Consider the following 20,903-nt stretch of genomic DNA (forward strand, 5'->3'; position numbering starts at 1 on the left):
GTATGGTCCTCTCTGTAGAATTAGAAGGTTGTGTTCAACCTGCAATTTCACATCACACACAAAAAAATAAAAGTAGGTTTAACATTACCTCCTTCAGAGGTATTACCCAGTACTTGTCCAGATTCTACCATTATTACTACAAATTCTTCTGTATCCATGATATCTTGCACCAGTGATTTCAGAGGCTGGCTACAGACAAAGATTGTCTTCCGTCACCTAAAGGGTGGTTTCTTACCCCACAGCTCCCTTACTAGCTATGGAGAAGAGTCTCCTCCTCATGAACTTCTAGAGCAACCCCATTTGAGAACTTGAAACATCTCCTGGAACTTTCACCTTCCAGGGACAAGAAAAAATATCCCAGCCTGCACAATAGCCGCATTTAAAACAATTTCTTTCTGTTGCTTTTAAAAGTGCCATCATTCCCATCAATTGCATTGTTCTCTTGCTCCTGTGCCATGAGGCAATGGGAAGGTCCCTGTGAACTCAGAATGGCATCATCAGCCAGATATGGCTTGAATCCAGTCTAATTAAAAAATAAGTAACTGTAGCACTTCCCTTAAGTCAGTTGTCCTGAAACGACTCCTTTACAGAAAGGCACTGTTAATCCCACCAGGGTTTTTATGGTTGTTGGCTCTTTTCTCAGAGTTGTTTGGAGTGACTGCTGCTCCAGTCACGCTAACCTTGCTTGAGCTCAGCCATTTCCTTTCTGCTTCCTTACGTGCTTGCTCATTGCTGCCCGTTGTGTGCAGCTCTGCTGCTGCTGGTTTGCAGCCTCTTGCTGGGTCTGAGACAAGAGCTCATCCAAGTCTCACAGTGCAGCCAGCCAGTTGGGTGAGATCTGGAGATAAGCATTGTTGGCCCTTAGCAAAACAATGGCCTGGACGCTCAGCGCTGCTAAATAGGCTAAACAAACGGAGGGGGAAAAAAAAAAAGTAGGTTGCTTGTAACAATCTCAGTTACAAAATGTTCAGGAGGAAATGAGATTCTGGATTATTATTTTTTTAAGGATTGCAATTGTTTCCATTGATTTCTAAGGCTTTTCGGTGCTTTCATGCTGCTCGTTTCTTGTTCCCAGCCTGTTAGATCTGTAAGCCTGATCTTGAGTCCCTTCTTGAAGAAAAGGTTCTTGGACTGTGTCTAATAAACTGAAGCAAAAGCAATACAGGCTGTTTTTCTGATCAAATTAGGAGGTGTGCTCTGTTGTGAAGGGTATAAAAGACTTTGCTATGCCAAGCAGTCAGTGTGGAATTAGGGGAAATAGGAATTTCTTATAGCAAAAATCCATTGTTTTATAGACACAACAGTGAGCCTCTTCAGATCTTATTCTACCGCCTACTTTTAATTTTTGTGTTTGCAGACCTCTTCTCTTTACCCTATGCGTGGATATGATAAGTTTTTATATTCAGCAACGCAAGTCAATTCCTCAGTTTTGCAGATGTTTTAGAGATCTGGGAGGGAGCTTCTCTTTAGAAACATCTGTCCCCATTTCAGGCCCATGACAGCTGTCAACACCAGACGTACAATGCAAGGCACAGCAACAATTAGTAACTATTTGCAAGCCAAATACGAAGGAAGCAGTATGCAATGGTCATTAGTGAGCAGCCAGGGACAGGGATCATTAAATTAATTAGACTGCTTGGCAAAAACTCAGTGAGCAAAATGGAAATACTGTTACAGTTTCAGCCACTTCATAATTACCTATGCATTTTCTCACAGGTTCTACTCACTCTCCATTCTGTCCCCTTTTAAAAAAGGACAAAACTGAGGACAGTCACCACCTTTAATGTGGGCTGCAAGTCAAAGATCTCAGAACCCAGGAAGTACATGCAATCATATTGCAAGTTCACTGCTATGACAGATGTACACAGTGACCAAGGCTTCTTCACAGCCCTTCTCCACCATTTTGCCACATGTTGTTATCACTGTCCTGTGATATATTGCTCAAAGTACAGTGCACAATGACCACTTCTTATGCAGACATAAGTACATCAAACTCCCCACAGCCTGTCTTGTGGTATCAAGAGTGCCTGTAGCCCACCAAAAGCAATCTTCTTTTTCCTACAGGGAGACTTGTGCTATTATGAGTAAGAACAGCAATGGTTGGGTGAACATTTCATTGCAGCTACAGATGGCAACCTCAGCTTGCAGAGAATCTTCATAGTGAGGCCAGCATCCCAGGCACTGTGTGCCACTAGAGGTCTGTGCCTGGCTTCCTGTTATCAAGCCAAGGCTTACTGTACCCACAAGATTTTCCTAAATGGATTGCATGCTGTCTTTCTTTGTATTTGGACAGCTAGGCTGGAGGTTGGCTGAGGAGGTAGGAAAACAGTGAGTGTGCGGCATGCATGGGCCCTTCCACAAATACTGCCATTCAGAGAGCTCCCAGTAAGTGGTTAGAACAATTTTTTTTTTTTTTTTTTTTTTATCACAATCCTACTGAGATTGTTTTAGTTTCTTGCTGAGAGAGTGACCCATCTGCTCCTTGGTATGCCCTTTGCAGAAACAGGCAGGTCTGCTGGCAGCACTGGGAAATACAATAGAAAGCAGATGGATGAATGTCTTTGGCTGCTGGAGTGAATCTAAAGATGTGAGAAGGGCCCAATAATTTTCTAGATTTGAACCTTTTCAAACTGCTGAGGAAACGTGCATCATTCTTGATTTCAAGAGAACAAATGTCTGGAGGGCTTGTCAAAGGCTCATCTGAGCAACACGGCTTTTCTGGCTCTGGGTGCTGTTTATTCAGGGCTATCAAGGAACAGGGTGTGGCTGGACATTTTCTGTCACCCTGTGACATCTGATGTCTCTCTCAGTGAATAGGAGCAACCTTAAACCTCTCCAGAGCATTGGTGGACAGGACTTCCATAGATGGGGGCAACAGCCTGCATCATGAGTCACCGTTTTCAGTGTATTGCAGTGTTGCTGTAAACCTTCACTGGACAGCTTGTCTTGTTCTGCCGTGCTGCAAAATTGGGAAACAGAAGCTGTCTTTATCTCCTGTTACAATACACACCATGTTCAGAGCACCTGGCTCTATTGATTCTAGCAAATCTACCTGGTGTCCTACAAGACCTAGGTGCACCCACGCACACCCAGATCAGCTAAACATTGGCTGGTCTCTGAAGCAATTGTTGGTGATGACGTGTTTTGTGACAGGAAATCATTGCAAAACGCTGGCTTCTCGGGACTGAAAGTGGCTGTTCTGCTCAGAAAAATAAACGTAACCGGTACATTCTAAACATAGATTCACGTGGATTCTGGGATAAAAATCGGAACCAATCTTTGGGAGTTATTGTCTAATAATTAATGCCTGAGCAGTCAGAGAATCTCTGTTTCTCCACTAGAAAAAAAAAAGAGGAAAGTTAAAATTCAACTATAGCCGTCAACTCTGCCCGTGCCAATTAACCAAGAGGCAAACCATTACAATATCCCATTATTTTTTTATAATTCAGTTGGCAATATTAAAGAACTGGATGCGAAGCTGCTGGATTATCAGTATCAGTTTCAATCACTAGTGTATCAAAGTGCAAAGAAACCTTGAATGATTTCACCCTTATCAGCCAAACGGAAGTATAAAACACTACCCTCCTGCCCTCTTAGCACGGCAGATGTTGGAATGACACAGCAATAGCTGCAAGATAAGCAAACAGAAAGGCAACAGAAAAATTTCTTGCTGATTAATTGAAGAGGAAACTGAGGAGAAAGAAAAAGCAGGAATTCCCTGTGCAGGAACATGTCCACTGGCTGTTCATGAATGTTGGAGCAGATCTATGCAGCGTATTCTTAAGGTGATTGGATTTGAATTTGATGGTGATACGTGAAATGTAAGCAGACAAATTAGACAAACAAAAAAGCCTCTCCATCATTGCCACTGAGCTTTTAAAAGCTTTGTTCTCCCCAGAAATAGTACCAATTTTCTAATTCACTGCCACCTTATGGCATTTTGGAGAGCTAACACTTCAATAATTTCCATCAGATGCTTCGTGTTTTCAGGCACCCTCTCTGAGAACTTGGATATGACAGGAACGCTTTGATTTTGAATCACTGCAGCTGTAAAACCGCCCTTTGCATCCAGATTTGGAACAATATTAATGCCTAAGACACAGGATTATTCTTCCTTGTGAAAACTGATCATTAAAGCTTCAATTCTATTTATATTTGCGGATTCTAAAGGGAGGTCATTTCATCAGCCAAGGGGCCAAAAATAAATACGAACTTTGCAATGTTATCAAAAGAGAATCTTTCAATCTAAAAAAGCCACTAGCTCACTCATGACTTCCCCAAACGAATTTAATTCAGTGCATTTCTGACATTGAGGATGAAAGCTTAGCAGATACCCTTCCTTATGTGTTAATGGTTTTTCTGACAGCAGCCCTAGCTAAGGAGATAATCCATGAAAAGATAAACAGAAATTGGAGATAGCCAATAGCTTTTTGTCTCTTCAAATAAATAATAATCCTACTGTTAAATATACATGCGTGGTTTCATTCTAGATGAGAAGACAATATGACTGAAATAGGGTTTTGAGAGTTCACTGCTATTACAGTGAAATATGGGCAGGACTGCCTATAAAGGAAGAAGAACTACTGGGATATCAGTAGTGCATTCCCCAAGTGGACGGACAGGGTTGGTGTTTTAGAAAAGCAGGAGTACCAGTAACTGGGAGTTGGGGTTTGATGTGGTCTGTTTTTGGTACAGGGAGATGGGTGGTTTTAGTGAAGGGCTGCGCCACACAAAGGAGTGTAAACATGAAGCATTTTCCAGAATTGGCCTTGTTCTCTGAATGTGCATGAAGTTGATTTTCCATTTGTATTACCAGCTTGCAGACTCACCATAAAAAGGACGTTTTTCACATAGATACTGGCAGGGTAAAGTACACATGGGCTTGGTTTTTATATACTATTATTACAAAGAGCTCCTTCTCCTCACGATATTTTTCTGCCCACCCACTTTGTCAAGACACAAAGCTTGGCTATCTCTCTTAAGTCAGTGCCACCATTTATATGGTTTTTCTAAAGAATTTTGTCAGTAAATAAGAAAGAGAGAATTGCGTTGGCATTGGTGCTCAAAACCAAAAAAGCCCCAATTTTAAGCTCAGCTCTAAAAGATGACTGGAATGCCTGCTGGTGCATTTCAGATAGAGGAAGGCTGGATGCTGCCTCCTTCCATGGCCTCTTTATCATCTTATGGAAGATCGCTCTTTAGAGAACTAAGCTCCCTCCCTGACTAATTTTGGCTGGGGTAAGCAGCTCTACTAAAATGGGCCAAAAATACCATTGTGGACATTGGCAGCTTGTTGAGACCACGTCTCAGGGACATTTGATGCGTAATGAGTACAGTAAGGTACCATGGGGTGTGGCAGTACCATGAGAACTCTCATTTCAGACAGTCTACTCTTTGCTAGGGCATGGCGCTCTCTGCTTCCAGTTCCCCTGCTGCATTGGAAGCTCACAATGAATCAAACCTTAAAAGTCCAAAGTCCTTTGTAGTAGGTAAAATAATTCATCGCCTATCAGGCAGGAAAAAGGCTCTAGCCAGGGTGAGCAGAGCGCTGAACGGGGCTGTTTTGAGAGGCTGCTGTTTTTTTGCTTTGGAACAAAGCTGTTTTAAAGGATAAATTTTAGCTGCTATTGGCCAGATCTTTGTTTTCTCACATAGCGATGTCATTTAAAATGGGACTGGGGGGAAAAAATATCTGGCAATATGTTGATACCTTGAAAAGAAAGGAGCAGTTTGTTTAGAGTCTCTGGCAAAAAGTGCTGCTGCTAGCCCAAGTTATTTTGTTTGTGGTACAAACTATTCTGGCAAGAACACGCTTTTTTAGAACAGTATAAGCAAGTGGGACTCAATTTTTGCTGAGGGCTGCCGAGTGATTTTACTGAGGTCACAGCAGTAGCAGCACTCCAGCTCCTGCTCTGCCCCAGCTGCTGCCCTGTGGAAGCCCGCAGGCCCCGAGGAAGGACAGGCTTCTCCAGAGGTCACAGCACTGCCTGGACATTGGCCAGCACCAAGCAAAACCCTCTCATGGTGGCACCAAGACATGGACACATGGCCATTTTAGTGGCTCTGATGTAAACTGTGTTTCCTATTTGCTAGCGGTGGCTGAGCTGAGAGGACTTTGCACATCCTCACCTTCTTCCCCCTTCCCTCAACTGGCTTTCTGCTATTGCAGGTTTACCACCACGCATGCTTTCCGTTCATAACCTCAAGGTGATTTCTGGCCTTGCTAACACAGTCACGGTGCGAACCGCCTCTTAAAAGAAGCAATTATATTCCATGGCCAGGGATTTTTCTAGCCAAACATACCCAAGACTTAAAGCCACAACACTCAATGCAACAGCACTCGGGAGGGTGTAAAGCTTTTCATTTTACATGCTTAGCAGAACCAGGAGGGAAAGCTTTGTGCTCCCACGCAGAGGATGATGGCATATCACCCGGTGGTTTACAAGCACAGTACTATCTAGTGGCATTCTCAAGGCTCTCTTTTCGCACAGCTCGTCTGGATCCAGCTTCACACCTCGCTCTAACTGCACGGGCAGAACACCTGGTCACAGCGGCTGAACGGTCACAGCAGCCGCACGGAGCCGGCGCCGCCGCCCCTTCCTGACTGGAACCCCGTTGCCGCCAAGCCCCTGAGGCGAGGGCCGCCCGACGCCCGTTAAGCAGGTGTTCACCACGTCTGCACCGCTTAACGGCCTCTCCCGGAGCCGTGACTAGCTCCCGAGGGTCACCCGGCTGTTTTCACGCTAGGAGCCACCACTCGCAATTCTCAGTCCCGCGGAGGATACCGCAGACCCCCATTCCCAAGGGCGGCGGCGACCAAACCCCATCCCCCGCCCCACCGGCCCGAGCATGCGCCCTCGGCCCGCATCCCCGCCCTGCGCAGCCGGTGAGGTCATGAAGGTGAGAGGGGCGGCGCCCGCCACTGCCGTGCCCCAATGGGAGCCGGCTCTGGTGCCGGCCCGGCCTGGGGATTGGTCGAGAGCTGGCAGCTAGCTGCCGTCTTCGGGCCGCCTCATCGCCGTGAACCAATCGCAGCTCTCCGTCGCGCGAGCCAATCGCAGCTAGGGCCCGCTCTCCGCCTCGGGCTGCGGCTTGAAACCGTCCCAGGGCTGTGTAATCGAGACAGAACGCCCCGCGATTGGCTCTCCCGCTTCGGCACTCTTCGGGTTGGCCCGGTAATAGCCGGAAGAGAGACCTTCTTCCTATTGGCCGCCCGACCGCGCTGCTAGGGCGGTGGCAGCGCTTTCCGATTGGGCCTGTGCATCTCTTCGGGGAGATTCGGGTGCGCCCGTAAGGGCTTCCCGATTGGTTACGACCCGTCACAGGCATTTCCGTAACGGCCTTAGGATTGGTCCCGACGAGACTCGGGTATTTCCGTAAGGGCCTCGGGCTGGGGGCTAACGAGTGCGTCGGGCGCTTCGGCTGGCTATTCACAGAAGGTGCTTAGGGCCGTTCCGCAGCGTAGGGCGGCGACGGGCATAGGCGGCTGCGCGGCTTTAGCGCACACAGAGAGCGCAGCAGCGGGAGCCGGGCACGCAGCGGAGGCAGCAGCGGGGACAAAGGGACCGATCAACAGAAACGGGGAGGGGGGCCCGGCGAGAGGCAGCCGGCGCCAGGAGGGAGCGGCAGGAGCCTTCAGCCGGGCGGACGGCTCCCATGCGCCTCGGACGCCCGGGAAAGCAACAGGGAGAGCCGCCGGCGCTCTGAAGCCGGCCGAGGAGGAGCTGGGAGCCGCCGCCGCCATGGCCCGCGCCGCCGCCGCCGGCCACCACCCGCACTGCAGCCTGTCCAGCCTGAGCCGTCGCCAGCTGCCCCTGCGGGCGCAATGAGGAGCCGCGCCGAAGCCGCCGCCTCAGCGCCGCACTGAGAGGCTTCAGCCAGCGAGGGAGCGAGGCCGCCCGCACCGCTTCACCCCACTCCTCCCGCCGCGGATCCCGCCGCCGCTGCCGGATCCCCTTGCGCGCGGTCGCATCGCCTCCCGTCGGCAGATCGAGGAGCCCCGAGATCCCTCCGCCGGGGGAAAAGTAGTCCCGCCGCCTCCCTTAGAGGCGAGGGGGGAAGGAGAGGAGAGGGCAGGAGGGAAAGAGAGGAGAGAGACAAAAAAAAAAAAACCAAACAAAACAAAACACAAAAACAGAGGAAAAAAAAAAAAGAAAAAAAGACAGAAAGGGGAAAGGAAGGGGAGAAGAAGAAGAGAAGCCGAGCGGCAGGATCGGAGGAGCCGGGCCGCGAGCCTCCGCCCCATGTGACTGGGCTGAGGGTGGGGGCAGCGAGGCCTAGCACACCCCCGCTGCTCGCGGCCGGCCCGGGGGGCTGCGGCTGGGCGGAGGCGGCTCTCGGAGCTCACCGGCGCGGCGGGAGGATGGCTCTGTGAGCGCCGGGCGGCGAGGAGGAGCGCGGCGAGAGAAGAAAGGAGACGCGCGGAAAGGCCGGCGGGGCAGAGAGCGAGGGGAGGGGGCTTCCCCGGGGGGGAAGGGGCCGGCGGTTCATGTGGCACAGCTCGCCCTTCGCCTCCCGCTGAGCCCGCAGCCGAGCGCCCCGCAGCCAGCCCCAAAGGAGAGCGGAGGAGGCGGACAGCCCGTCGGGACGCAGCCGGAACCGGAGACCATGTCCGGGCGGCCCAGGACCACCTCCTTCGCGGAGAGCTGCAAGCCGGTGCAGCAGCCCTCGGCGTTCGGCAGCATGAAAGTCAGCCGTGAGTATCGGGCCGCTCCCAGCCGCCCTCCGGCCCTGCCCCGCGTTCGGCTTGGGTGGGCCGCGGGCTCGGCCGGGCCTGCGGGACGTAAAAAGGCCGTTCCCGGCCCTGCCCTCGGTCCCTGCGGGCCGTGCCTGCGAGGGGGGCTCCTCGGGGCTCCCGCCGCCCCGTTTGGGCTTTGTGCCTCGGGGAGGAGGGGATGAATGACGGGGCACGCGGGTACGGCCGTGACGTTCGTCCCCGTTGAGGTGTTTTGTGCCCTCTGAAGGAGGGAGATGGGAGAGGTGTGGGGAGAGCTGTGTATGGGGTGTGGGCGAGCCGCGGCCCGGCCTGTTAAAGGGGAAAGAAATGGCTGGGGAGAGAAAGGGGGGGATTACAAAGGCTGTCTGAGGGGGTTACAAAGGCTGTCTGGTACGCTGCTAACGATCCCCGATGGAGGGAATAGGGAGATCCTCATTGTTGCATGTGAGTGGTTGTTTGGGGCTGAGGATGCCTTCTCCAGGTTTCCTCGAGGGGAATATTTTTGAGAATGAGGCCTGTGCTTTATTCTGCACGGGCATGCTGGAAATGATCAGTGCTTGATAACGTGCCCATCCATCGCGTCGCAGCTGGTGGGCTCGGCCATGCTATGTGAATGGAGAATGGGCATTGCTTCTCTGTATGACCGGAGAAAGGCCCGGCTCTGGGTCACCTATGATTAACTATGTATCCGGAATGGCAAATGATTTCTGAAGGCCTCTTTTGAATATGTGCCTGCTAACAGCCCGGTCGTTGCCAATTCGTGCTATGGGCTTTGTTTTCAGTAATATTCCCCTTTTTTTTTCCTCTGTGGAAACATAGCGCAGGATCTATATGGGACCTGGAGGGCTCGATGGTTCGATATCGCATGTGATCACACCTGACACTGCTGTGTGTGTGTGTGTGTTTCTTGGTGTTGGAGGCTTTTCATGCCGGGACTCTGCCTGGCTGTGGGCTTTTTGACAGATGAGAAATTCTGACGTTTTTCTGCACCGAAATGTACTTCCGCTGCGGTTGAAGCCTTGAGGAAAATGTTGGGCTGAGGTTCTAGAGCTGCTTTGTATCTGCATGATCGGTGTGCCTGCTGCACTCTGAAAAACACGGAGTGCCCTTTATACTCTTATGCCGCTAATATGGGTTATGTATGATCTTGTTAAAGTGTATTAAAGATCTTAATTCACACTGGGGGGGAAAGATATGTATGACTCCATTTTAATTTATCGATTTACTTCGTGTGAATGTGGAATAGGAAGCAGGTTTTGTTGATGGGTATTTCTGCAGGTGGCTGTCTAATGCTAGCCAGACCTGGCCCTGCCATGCTCCGAAGCTAAATTTGCCTTATTCAGGCTCTACGGCTCAATTCTTGAAAGGTCATTGATGCTCCTTTCCTGTTTGTTTGAGGTCAGAGACTAGACAGATGCTTGCCTGTGAAGCGGGTGCTAACTGATGCAGACTAACAAGTTTGCAAATACGATTTGATCCCAAGTGTATAACACTGAGGGAGAAACAAAGGCCGTAGCATAAAGCACACGCACTTGTGATACCCCCCCCCCCTCCAGTCGCTCTAGTCATGTGCTCCTGGTCCTTCTGCTGTCTGGAAAAAAATGTCAGAACAAAGCAGAAGAACCACATGCAAGGACTCTGTGGGAAAGGCAGTTCATATTTTCAATTAATCTATCTGTGTAAGACAGTGCAGGAAGTTTAAACTTTTTTTTTCTTTTTTTTTTTCCCTTTGTAAGAGAGAGGCCCTGCTGGTTGCCAAAAAGGGAAATATTTTTCTTGTTCTCTTGAGTTTCGGTAGCACCTGGTGGAATGATGGAGCAAGCCATCTATTACTGCTGTTGACTGCTTTGAAAAAAAGCCTGGTGTGGTGTACAGAGATTTTGCTGGCCTCTTTTATTTTAATGTGCGTTCATACCGATACTTAATAACATTCTGTACCCTTTTGAGTGAAAGCTGGGATAAAAGATTCCTTGTGAAGCAGGTGGAAATGGATGGATTGCTCTTCTTTGAGTCTTGTAGGCAGCTTTTATATCTCCATCTTGGTTCAGACCTTCTCTGGGTCACCAGGAAGCAAAAACCTAGGCTGCTTGATGCCAACCTCGTTGCTCTCCTTTGTAAGGGCTGGAGTAGTGGTGAAATGATGCGGTGAGGTCATGCCTGCTTTGGTGATAACCTTCTGGTTGAGCCTGGCAGTAGTTCCCTAGGAAGAAAGGACTCAAAAGATGAGGTGGAAGCACAGCTGAAGGAGTGGAGGAGGGCTTGCTGGACTTTGTGTTGAAGAGAGTTGGAGTGCAGGGAGTGTGGTGATTGCTCTTCTGCTCAGGGTATGCAGGGGGAAGGGGTGAGCAGGCATTGTCTTTCCCATCTTATTAGACTCTGTGCTCGGAAGTTGATGAGAAGCCCAAGCCTTGAATGGGAGGGCATTCCCAGCAGGTTCTTGTCCTCTGGCTTCTGAAGAAGGTGACTACCCAGGCATGCTGCTCTCATTGCTCTGTAATAGTTGTTAGTTACAAGTATTTTACAGTTGTTGCGAGAATAGGAACCCCGTGGCCTTACCATATCTCTTTCAAGGTGTACCAGCATCAAGAGTCCCTATGAGATCTGCCTCTTTTTTTTGGTATTTATATTTTTGGTGGTTTTTAAATCGTTCTGTGTTTCTTTGCACCCCACCATATGGGTTTCTGTGCTGAAGTAATTCCCAAGTAGCTTATTCTCTGTTCAAGTCTTTGTTGCTGGCTTTGTAGGTTTTTCTTTGCACAAAAAAATGTGTGTTTTTAGGTTGAGCCCGTAGGAAGTGCGTGGTATGGCAAAGATCATGGTTGTGAGAGTGTAGCTGTTATCTTAATGTCTAATAGTGTAAGAAATCAACTTCAAAATCAGGTGATGAATATGTAAATCAGAAGCTTGCAGTTCTCCACATGCTGATGCTATCTACCTGCTGATTATAGCATAAGAGAAGAGGTATGAGCTTAAAGCTTGCTTTTGTTCCTCATCTAGGTGTTCTTGCATTGGATGTTGTTTCCCAAATTGGACAAAAATAATACTGAGAAACAAAGGGTAGTCATGCAACACGTGACCCAAAATATCTATAAAAATAGAAGTCCCAAAGTTTGGTTTGCAAATTTTCATCTAATGACTGTGGAATTGATTCTTTTTTTTTTTTTCCCTGTCCCTCCCCTCCCCCTTTTCTTGAGCTTCTGGCAAGTGTTTACTGCAGACCAACAAAATCTGCTGCAATTACAAGTACTGTTGTCTGCTAGGCATGACTTAAAGGCTCATGGCTAACCTTGCCTCTTTGCTCCATGGTTTGAGTACCATGGCTTTGTAATAGTTTATGCAGAATTTGTTAACGTAGAAGGTGAAGAAGACAAGTTTATTTGCTTTAGTTAGTTCTCACGTTGTATGCCTAATTTTAGTTGCAAAATCTGAAGGACGGTTTTGCAGTAACTCATTTTGGACTCTCTGGAATAATGTTATACTGATCCCAAATAGGATTTTGCTGACATTTTTATATTCCTTCTAGATTCCATGTTGTTTTTGTTGTTGTTCTATTTGTGTGTGTGTGTTGTATGCTATTCCAACAGGACAGTAGGATGGTAACCCTCCATTTGTACATGGTAGAACTGCTGATGTGTGAACCTGATGCATCTCTCATTAGTACAGTGGTGCTTTCAGAAACTGTCCCTTGAAGAATTAAAGCCTGGGAATTGGTTACTCCACTCGTAAACCAGTACATAAATGTTTGGCTGCTTTTTTCAGGTGGAATGTGGTGTTTAATACTAGACGATGCTCAAGTTGAGCTGTAGGAAGATAGGTTGGAAAAGCACCCTGGGCAGCTCCAGCGAGAGGAACGAGTGGGACTGATGAAACTGGCCCAATGGCTGGGATAGCGCTGCCTTGTTTCTCAACGTAGTTAGGGTAGGGCCCTCTCTGTTGCTTTGATAGCAGTTTCTGCCTAATTGGTTTCTGAATCTGGAAGCCGCCCATCCTGCTCTCCTTGCTGGAGAGAGGAAGAGCACTCCCTTCCAGAAGCCTGCTGAGAGCTGTGCGGCTGTGCCTAGCCCTGTCCAGCTTTCTGGCTGCTGCTGCAGCAGGAGTGGCTTTCCTCCCGCCCGACACTTACAAATGGTAACAATAAAAATGGGACCAGCTGAGGTCTGCTGATGGCCACGTGTACTGCGGTGCCCCAAAGTCATGCCTTGCAGCCTGATCAGGAGACTGATGGCTGTCTGTGGTACCTCATTCTAACGCTGGCTAACTATTTTCTCTTTACTCCTGTTGTTAGGGGTAGTTGAGCAGAAGAAAAACCTATTACGAAAATGAAGCCTGCCAATGGAACCTGCCAAATAATAATTTCATTAATTCTTCCTCTGTGTCCCCACGTCTTATGTGTGTGGGTTCATTTTTTTTTTTTTTTCCCCTCTTGTATCACTAACCTCCTGTCACTAATCTGCACGCTGCTTCTTCCCTGCACTGTATTCTGGAGGTGATTTCCTGTTGTATTATCACTCGATTTACCTTTTCTATTTCTTAGCAATACCATCTCATTCACCTTTTTCTTATGCCCTATGAGATTTTATGGCTGTGTTTCGTACCTACATGCATCCTGGTTCTGGAAGTTGTTATTCCACTCCATCCCTGAACTTGATAAGGTCATGTAGGTATCACACAGTATGTGTTTATATACTTTGATCTCTTGAAGGATAAGACAAGTATTTCCTTGAGATCTGTACCTAAAGACCACCTCCCTGGCTGAAGGGTTTTCCGCTACTGCTCCTAAAGCTCTCTAATTTTGATGTATTGTATCTGCAAGTGCTATTTTAAATAGCTCTTTATTTAAATGACTTCCCAGTATTGATGTCTAATGTACTCATCACAGTTCATAATTCCAAAATTTGGGTTATTGGCTGTTGCTGCCCCTCTACCCTGTGCTCCTCCTTGAACTGCCTGGATGAATGATACAGGCTCTGAACATCAGCGAGGAGTCCACGTCCACAAAAAGGCTGCAGTGGAAGCTCTATGCTGGAAGAATTCCAGCGTTTTCCGTTGGCTATTATTTGTACGTGAACAAATAACACTCACTCAAGGTGGTTGGAGAATACATGCAGCGTTCCTGTTGGAGCTCTTGGAGTCTTTTTGTTTCAAATGGTCTATTGACTCCCATTTTAAGTCAAAAGATGATGATGATTTCCCGAAATTTCTGCAGGCTTGCTCATTGAGCGCTTTTCTGGACTGCCTTCCTCTTTGTTCTTGACAAAAATCTTTAGTCTTAAGGACTTCTGGTCAGCTGTAACTTGTGTGCTGTGTGCCGAGGTGGCCATCTCCTGCAGTTCTATGGCTGGTGGGGCACTTGGCAGCTTCCTGAAGTCATTAAGCAGCCCATCTCAGCCTTAAAAGACCAACACATTTTAAGGTGAAACAGCTGTGAAAAGGAGTTCACTGAAAGCTTAAAGGCCTCACCCAAGCCTTTATCAAATCCAGAATTTCATGTTGTCACAACTTCCTTTGATTAGCTCTCTGTATAGATTCCCATTTATTTTTAGGTATGTGCATTGAAAGTAAGGGCTAATTACAACTTCCACAGTGTGGTAAGAAAAGATAATCCTTGAAGCATAAAGACTCAAATCCATTTGGTGCTGGACAGACCAAAACCTATTCCAAAACCAGGACTCCCTTTGGCATCTGATGGAGATGAATCCTGAAGTGCTATGTGCTGGGAGAAGATACAAGTTTGGGAGTCACGATGGTCAATGCCAGCTGGTATTGTTTAATTGATTTATAGTGTAGCTATCTGTAGTGGGTGCATTGCAGTTAGCTAGTGTGAAGGTGAGAAAGGTGAGTGGTGGTAACAAGGTGCACTCCCGTGAGATGCAGCTACATCAGTCACCATTAGATGAAGTGTTCCTGGTCAGTGCTGTAGTAGCTGGTTAAGCAGAAGCCTAAACTTTTTCCAAAGCTGCTTCAAGCAAGGTTTGGATAGCAACCATAGGGAAAAGATGTTATTTTCACAGAATCTTCTGCTCGCATTGGTTTTGGCTTGTTGTATTGAGAGAGGGGGTAAATCGTCTTAGTGTAGTTCATGAGGCAGCACGAGTTCAGCTGGATCCTATATGCTGTAGCAGTGCTACCCTTTAAAGTTATGGCTGTGTAGTAGGAGAGACAGTGGTTTCAACAAAAAAACATGCATTGGAGATCTTACTGAAAGCATTTTTGCATTAGCTTCTGAGACTTATCAAAAACCTGAATGCCCAGAAGTTGTTCTGACATGCCTCTAAAAGAAGTGGACAGTGATTTTTGTCTGATCGGTGCTATCAAAGAATCTTTTCATTAGGTGCTCTTGCCACAGATGTGTTGTCTGTTGTTCAGAAAAGGAAATAAAGCAGTTCATTCTGTACTTTCATCTTGTGCAGACAGGAAGTAAATCTAAGCATTTACGGCAATTTGTGTTCTCACTCTTGCCTTTCTTACAGTGGAAGGAAGGACAGTGCTATGATAGCTTTTCAATGTCGAGCACCAAAAGCTTTTTTCCTTAAACAAAAAGGAGCAGCAACGGATATTCCTGATCCTAACCCTAACCTGTCCTCCTTGTGAGCATTGCTACTTCTCCGCAGCTGTGGGCTCTGTATTTTCTGACGTAGCCTCACCATCTTAGGCACTGTGTGCTTGGCATCAGTGCTTTTTCTCTTAATGTGGGCATTGCACACCTCCACTTGATGTTAAGTGAGACAAAGTCCATTGCAGCTCTTTTCCACTTGAGCGATTTCTTGGTGTTTTGCTGGGTTTCTGCATGGAATGATGTGGAGTCAGCTCAGCTGAAGGGGAGTGGCACTGGATTTGCAGGGCACCTTGGTGTCTGTGATAGCAAATTCACTTTCTTGCTTGTAAGAAAACTTGAGGCTATGAAAAATAGTTTTCTAACTTTGTAATTGGCCTGAATGAGGCCAAATGCCTTCTGCTTGGTATAATGACCTATGAAGTTGTGTTGAAAGTACTGGACTACTATTATGCAAGTATTATGATGAGATTAGATAGCCACTAATATATTTTTGTTTAGGTAGCTTCTGTTGATTGTGTGTGTATGTACGTGGAAGGCAACTCTTAACGTGTAATTCATGGCAGGAATGTGAAGTGGCATAGTTGTGTTGCTTGACATGTCTCTTCAGGCAGTTGGGCAGATTTGGAGAACCCTGCTAGCAGTCTGTTGTCTGACAGCAGGAGTGCTACAGCTTATTCAAGGAGCCCTTCTGATTAGAAGGGGAAAGAAGGATGCTCCTGATCAGCCCCACTGGATAAGTAATGCCAACAAGGGTGTATGAGATAGGTACTACTCTGCACATGTAAAGAGAAGTATCTGATGTAGCTGCAGGAGTTGGATCCAAGCTCTTAGATAGAATTTGGGTGTTGGCTCCAAAGTTCCCTTCCAAACCAGAAGGGAAACAGCAACTGAATTTTTCCAACCCAGGCAGACTTCTTAGAGCTGCAACTATAGAACATCATCTGTTTTGACTTTTTTAGTAGGAATATAATTCTTGTCAGCTACAAGCCCTGTGCTTCAAAGCACTGTCCTTTGCCAGGAATGCAAGCAATTGTTTAATTTTCAGGCAGGCTGAGAATATGCTTTGCCCAAAGATAAACTAAAATTTGACTGTTGCTGCAAAGCAAGGCTCGATTGTCTTTGCAGCACAAGAAAAAGAGAAATCACATAGCTGCAGTTGATAGAGTTAATCCCTTTGGTTTTCTCGATTCACGCCTTACTGTAAACAGTTGCACAGAGCCTATGTTATTGCTTGTATCCCACCTCCTCACATGCTTCATGTGGTTTAGGTGTTTTAAAAAAGTAGCACCATGAATTGACCTGTATGAGTGGGTTTCCTTGAGGGAGGGAGGAAGGGGACACAAATTCATCAGTCTAAATGAACAGAATCTTTGATTGTTGGCCAAGTAAACATGAATCATTTGGCACAGATCTGTACCCCCACAAATGAAGTCCGCGGCCGAAGTGAATTTCCACACGTTTGTGGGAGGCTGAGTATCAGCATCAGAAAGAATGTTTCTTGTCTTGCTGAGAGAATGAAGACTTTCTGGCAAGGTGTGCTTTTTGCAGGTGAGTAGATGTAAGGCTTCTGGAATGGTTTTTCTCTACATGTCCAATTGCGCAATTGAAACTGGCAGAAGTGGAAAATAATGTTGTCCTTGAGAAGATTGTATCTGTTGGCCATTTCACTTCCAGTCTTGCAATCTTGCTCCCAAGTTATATGTGCTGGCTTGGCAGCTGCAGCTACATAAAGCATAATACAGTGTAGTAGAAACAGAGTCAACTTGAAACGCTTTAAGAGTAGAACAATCTTAATAATCAAATTTCAATTGCAGTGACTTTGAAACATGTTTCCCATAACTGTTGGTTTTGGAGTATGTATCAACTGCAGAGTTGGTTTGAATCTTGGGAAACGCTTTAAAAGTCAGATGTTTGTTTCCACTTCGTTTTGGAGAATCAGCTGGTGAATGTAACTGAGCCAGAAGCACAAAGGTTGTACAGAATGGAAGAGCTTTGCTTTTCCAGAAATCTGGGGCCTGAGCTTGAGGACAACAGAAGTAAAGGTAGCAGACTATTTTTTGGTTGAGTTGAGCTTTCAGCCTGCTGCTCCTTATTGGGTTACTTTGAAGACTGTATTGCATGGGGCTGGCAGTTACGTGTGTTTGCTGGATTCTTGACATGTCTGAACAACAAAGTTCACCAGCAGATTATCTGCGTGTCATTCGGTCGGTGCTTTAGGAAATTTAATTGGCTTAATAGAAGTTCATTTTAGGGAAACGAACGTAACTGAATTGGCAAGTCTTCTGTGTTTTGCGATGGACTTCTCTTCATGTGGAGGTATTGTCTTTGAGCATGTGTGGGTGCTGAAAAGGGCTTTGCAGGGATCTGTGACAGCAAAAGTATTGTGGCTATTTTCCCAAGTGGCGTCCATGACATATGTCTGGGATTTTGAGGACAGGTGGAAAAACCTTGAATGAAGCAGCCCTCATCTTTACAGAAGCCAGATATTCATGAGGTGAGAAACACTACTTCTTGTGTGGTGTTAGTGCTTTGGGTTTATGCAACAACCAGTGGAAATTTTTATAGTCCACTGTATTATTTTTTCAGTGGCAACGTCTGAGCAGGTAGTTGTTGCTATACACTTTGATAAAGGACCAATTCTAAAAAAGGATGGTGCAGGTATGTTTATGCTACATCCGTAACTTTTAGTAATTACAATACATAAGAGATGCTCATATCAAGGGAATGATGCCCCCACATCTCAAAATGAATGGTGAAAATCTAATTTTCATTCCGAGGTGGTGGTTGTAGTTGTATATACTTCTTAGTTTAGGCACTGAGGGGCATTTAAAATTCAATGAAATGTAGTACTTTATTACTTTTTACATGTATTTGTGATGTAGAACGAGGACCAGAGAAAAGAGGCGTGTATGCGCTGTCAGAAACTTGGTTGCAAGGGCAGGCCATAGTCTGTGCTTCTGGGATCTGGACGTTAAACCTAGACCATGTGTGAAGGCTTTGCTTTAGCACTTCAGCTTTAAAGCCTTTAAACACTCCTGTAAAACATCCTGTCAAATCTGGGTCAACTAAGTACATTTCTGCAGGCCAAGTTTGGGAGTAGTATTTTAATACTTGAACAATAATTGTTTTGTCAGGAATGGTGAACCTGCTTCTCCTTCTCATTTGACTTCTCATGAATGCATTTTGAGACTCGGTAATGTCCTATCCCACTGGCATTAGCACTTAATTTTGATGCTGATAAGGGAACTCTGGAAGAAGCTGCGCTGCAATTTAGTGTGCTGCCTTCTGTGATTCCAGAGAGCTTTTTTTTTTTTCCTCCTTGACTATGGTGACTATGGGAGGCTTTTCACAAAATTGTAGGGGTTGGAAGGGACCTCTAGAGGTCACTGAGTCCAACCACCTGTCTGTAAACTTTTGCCTTAGGTGGTCAGCAAACCAATTCTTAAAGAACGTTATGATAAGGTAGGAAACAGGAGTTCTCACACTGATGAATTGTCAGTTTTGTGCATGTGGTTGTAAAGCTGAGTATTCTTTAAGACTCTTAAGAAATGAATTTTCAAGTAAGAATATAGTCGCTATAACAATGTGCTCTGAGGGGCAGGATTCAACACCTGAGGATTTTTCAGGATCTATTTGTCTATAGGACAAGAGGACTATTTGTCTAGAGGACTTGGGGTGGGGGGTAGGTGGAACGGAGGGAAAAGCCAGTCTCAAACCAGTCACAAACTTACACCTATCGTAGGTGTTCATGTTTATGAAAAACTTACAGTCTATGCCACTATTTTCTCTATCTGAAAATATTTGAGCATTACAGTGAAGCTTTCTTACTGTACCTTTGCTATCACTGATTTGGTGTTTTGGGTAGGTTGGTTTTGTAGGTACTACAGTTTTTTATTGAGGCTATGAATGCCTTTTTTTTTTTTTAATACTATAGCATATTTGAAAGACCTGTTATTTTTGAATGTAGAAGGAAACAAAAGGAAATGTTTATAAAAATTCAGGTAATGTCCTGGACTTTTCCAGGAAAATCAGTTAATAAAAAGATGGAGAATTTGTCTACATGTGAAGAGGAATAATGAAATTCCATCTGACCCTAAAGAAAGCAGATTGAACTTCTGGAGATTTGCTGGTTGAAATCCCCTGAATTCTAGTAAGTTCCCTAGGCACCTGTTATGCTGTTTTTCTTCAATTAATAATTCTGGCGGTATAAAACCATGCAGTGAGTCAGGTAGAGATGCATCTCCTCTGTTTTGATCTGGTGGTTGGCAGCCCTGTACATAGCAGGGGGGTTGAAACTAGATAAATCGTTGTGGTCCTTTTCAACCCAGGCCGTTCCATGATTCTCTGGCAACATGGCAGATGTTTTGTGACACTTGCTTAAACCCTGCTGTACGAAATCTCTCTCTGTGTGAAAGCAGCTCTGCTCTTGATTGCTAGTTTTCATACATTGGTGAAAAATAAGTCACTGAACATTAAATACAAGTATGGCATCGTGCCCTTTCCCTATTTTTTTTAAAACAAATATGTGAAAAGCTAATGCAATGGTACCAGCATTTCACCAAGTTTCTAAATTATGTGCAAACTGATCTCTTATGTAAACTGTACCTCTTTGGACATCCTGCAGCCAAGTACATAATATACAGCTCTTCCAATGGCATGAAAAATGGAGCTCAACTGCAGTGATGGATGAAAGCGAGATGACCTGACTGAGGAGTCAATGCTACTACCCCTGAAGGTTCAAGAGTGTATTTTCTTCTGTAGAATGCAATGAGTCTGGTGCAATTATAAGTCACTTTTGTTTCATCTTGCTGTAGTATTAAGGAAAATATTCCTTTGTGCTATAAAAGAGAAATTGCTGAAATCCTTTAGAAGTTGTTCAGAACTGCTCTTCAAAAAACAAAACAAAAAAAAGTGTGGTAATGTTCAGATTCTTAGAGTGACCCACCCATGGCTGCTCTTTGAAGAGAAGAATATGTAGACCGCAGAACTAAAACCTCTTAAAAGGAAATCAGCCCTGGAACGTGTTGGTAAATGGAGTCAACTGTGGAGCATGAAAGTGCTCATTTAAAAATATACTGTTTGCTAAAAATATTCAAATGTGTATTTCTATGGAAGGCTGTTAATTTTTCCTCCAGTAATTCAGTCACAGCATTGTTTTCATTTCTTTTTGGCTTTACGCAGCTGAGAGCCCTTGGTTTACGTAAACTGGACATGGGCAGTGAGATAATGAAGCTGTTCTCCAGCACTTCTATTTCTTGGTAAAGCTACTGATGTGCTTTAAACACAATAATATAGTATAATAATACATTTTTTTTTGCGTATGTATGTACCCTATGAGTGATGTTACTCTTTTCTGAGTGTTTACTTACAGCTGCATATTAAGATAGAGAAGGCGATGAGATGAGACCCTTACCTAACCCAATAGGTCAGTTCTTACATGTGAAATGTAGCCTTCCTGTTGTCTGTGCTCACTTTCATACTGTTAACTCTTTTGTGTATCTGGACAGAGCCTCGGGCTTTTGTTTGTCTAACAGATGTACGTAGCCATTGTAAAATAAATGGTTTTTTTGAGGTCAGTTAAAATTTGTGATCAAACTAGGAAGATGGGTCAGGGGGATTCTGAGAGTTTTC

The 20,903-nt window shown here is 45.7% G+C and overlaps 1 protein-coding gene across 2 annotated transcripts in view; it reads left to right on the forward strand.

Moving 5' to 3' along the window:
* The first annotated feature begins 7,386 nt into the window (after positions 1-7,386).
* The window catches only part of GSK3B (glycogen synthase kinase 3 beta), a 142,220-nt gene continuing 128,703 nt past the window's right edge, over positions 7,387-20,903 (forward strand). Inside the window, exon 1 of one of the 2 annotated variants that reach the window (XM_048941627.1) lies at positions 7,387-8,695. In XM_048941627.1, coding sequence (XP_048797584.1) covers positions 8,608-8,695 — 88 coding nt within the window. In that variant the 5' untranslated portion in view covers positions 7,387-8,607. The remainder of the gene's footprint in view (positions 8,696-20,903) is intronic. The other variant, XM_048941636.1, reaches the window with a different exon arrangement.

Source organism: Lagopus muta, chromosome 1 (genome assembly GCF_023343835.1).
Source record: "Lagopus muta isolate bLagMut1 chromosome 1, bLagMut1 primary, whole genome shotgun sequence".
Lineage (NCBI taxonomy): Eukaryota > Metazoa > Chordata > Aves > Galliformes > Phasianidae > Lagopus > Lagopus muta.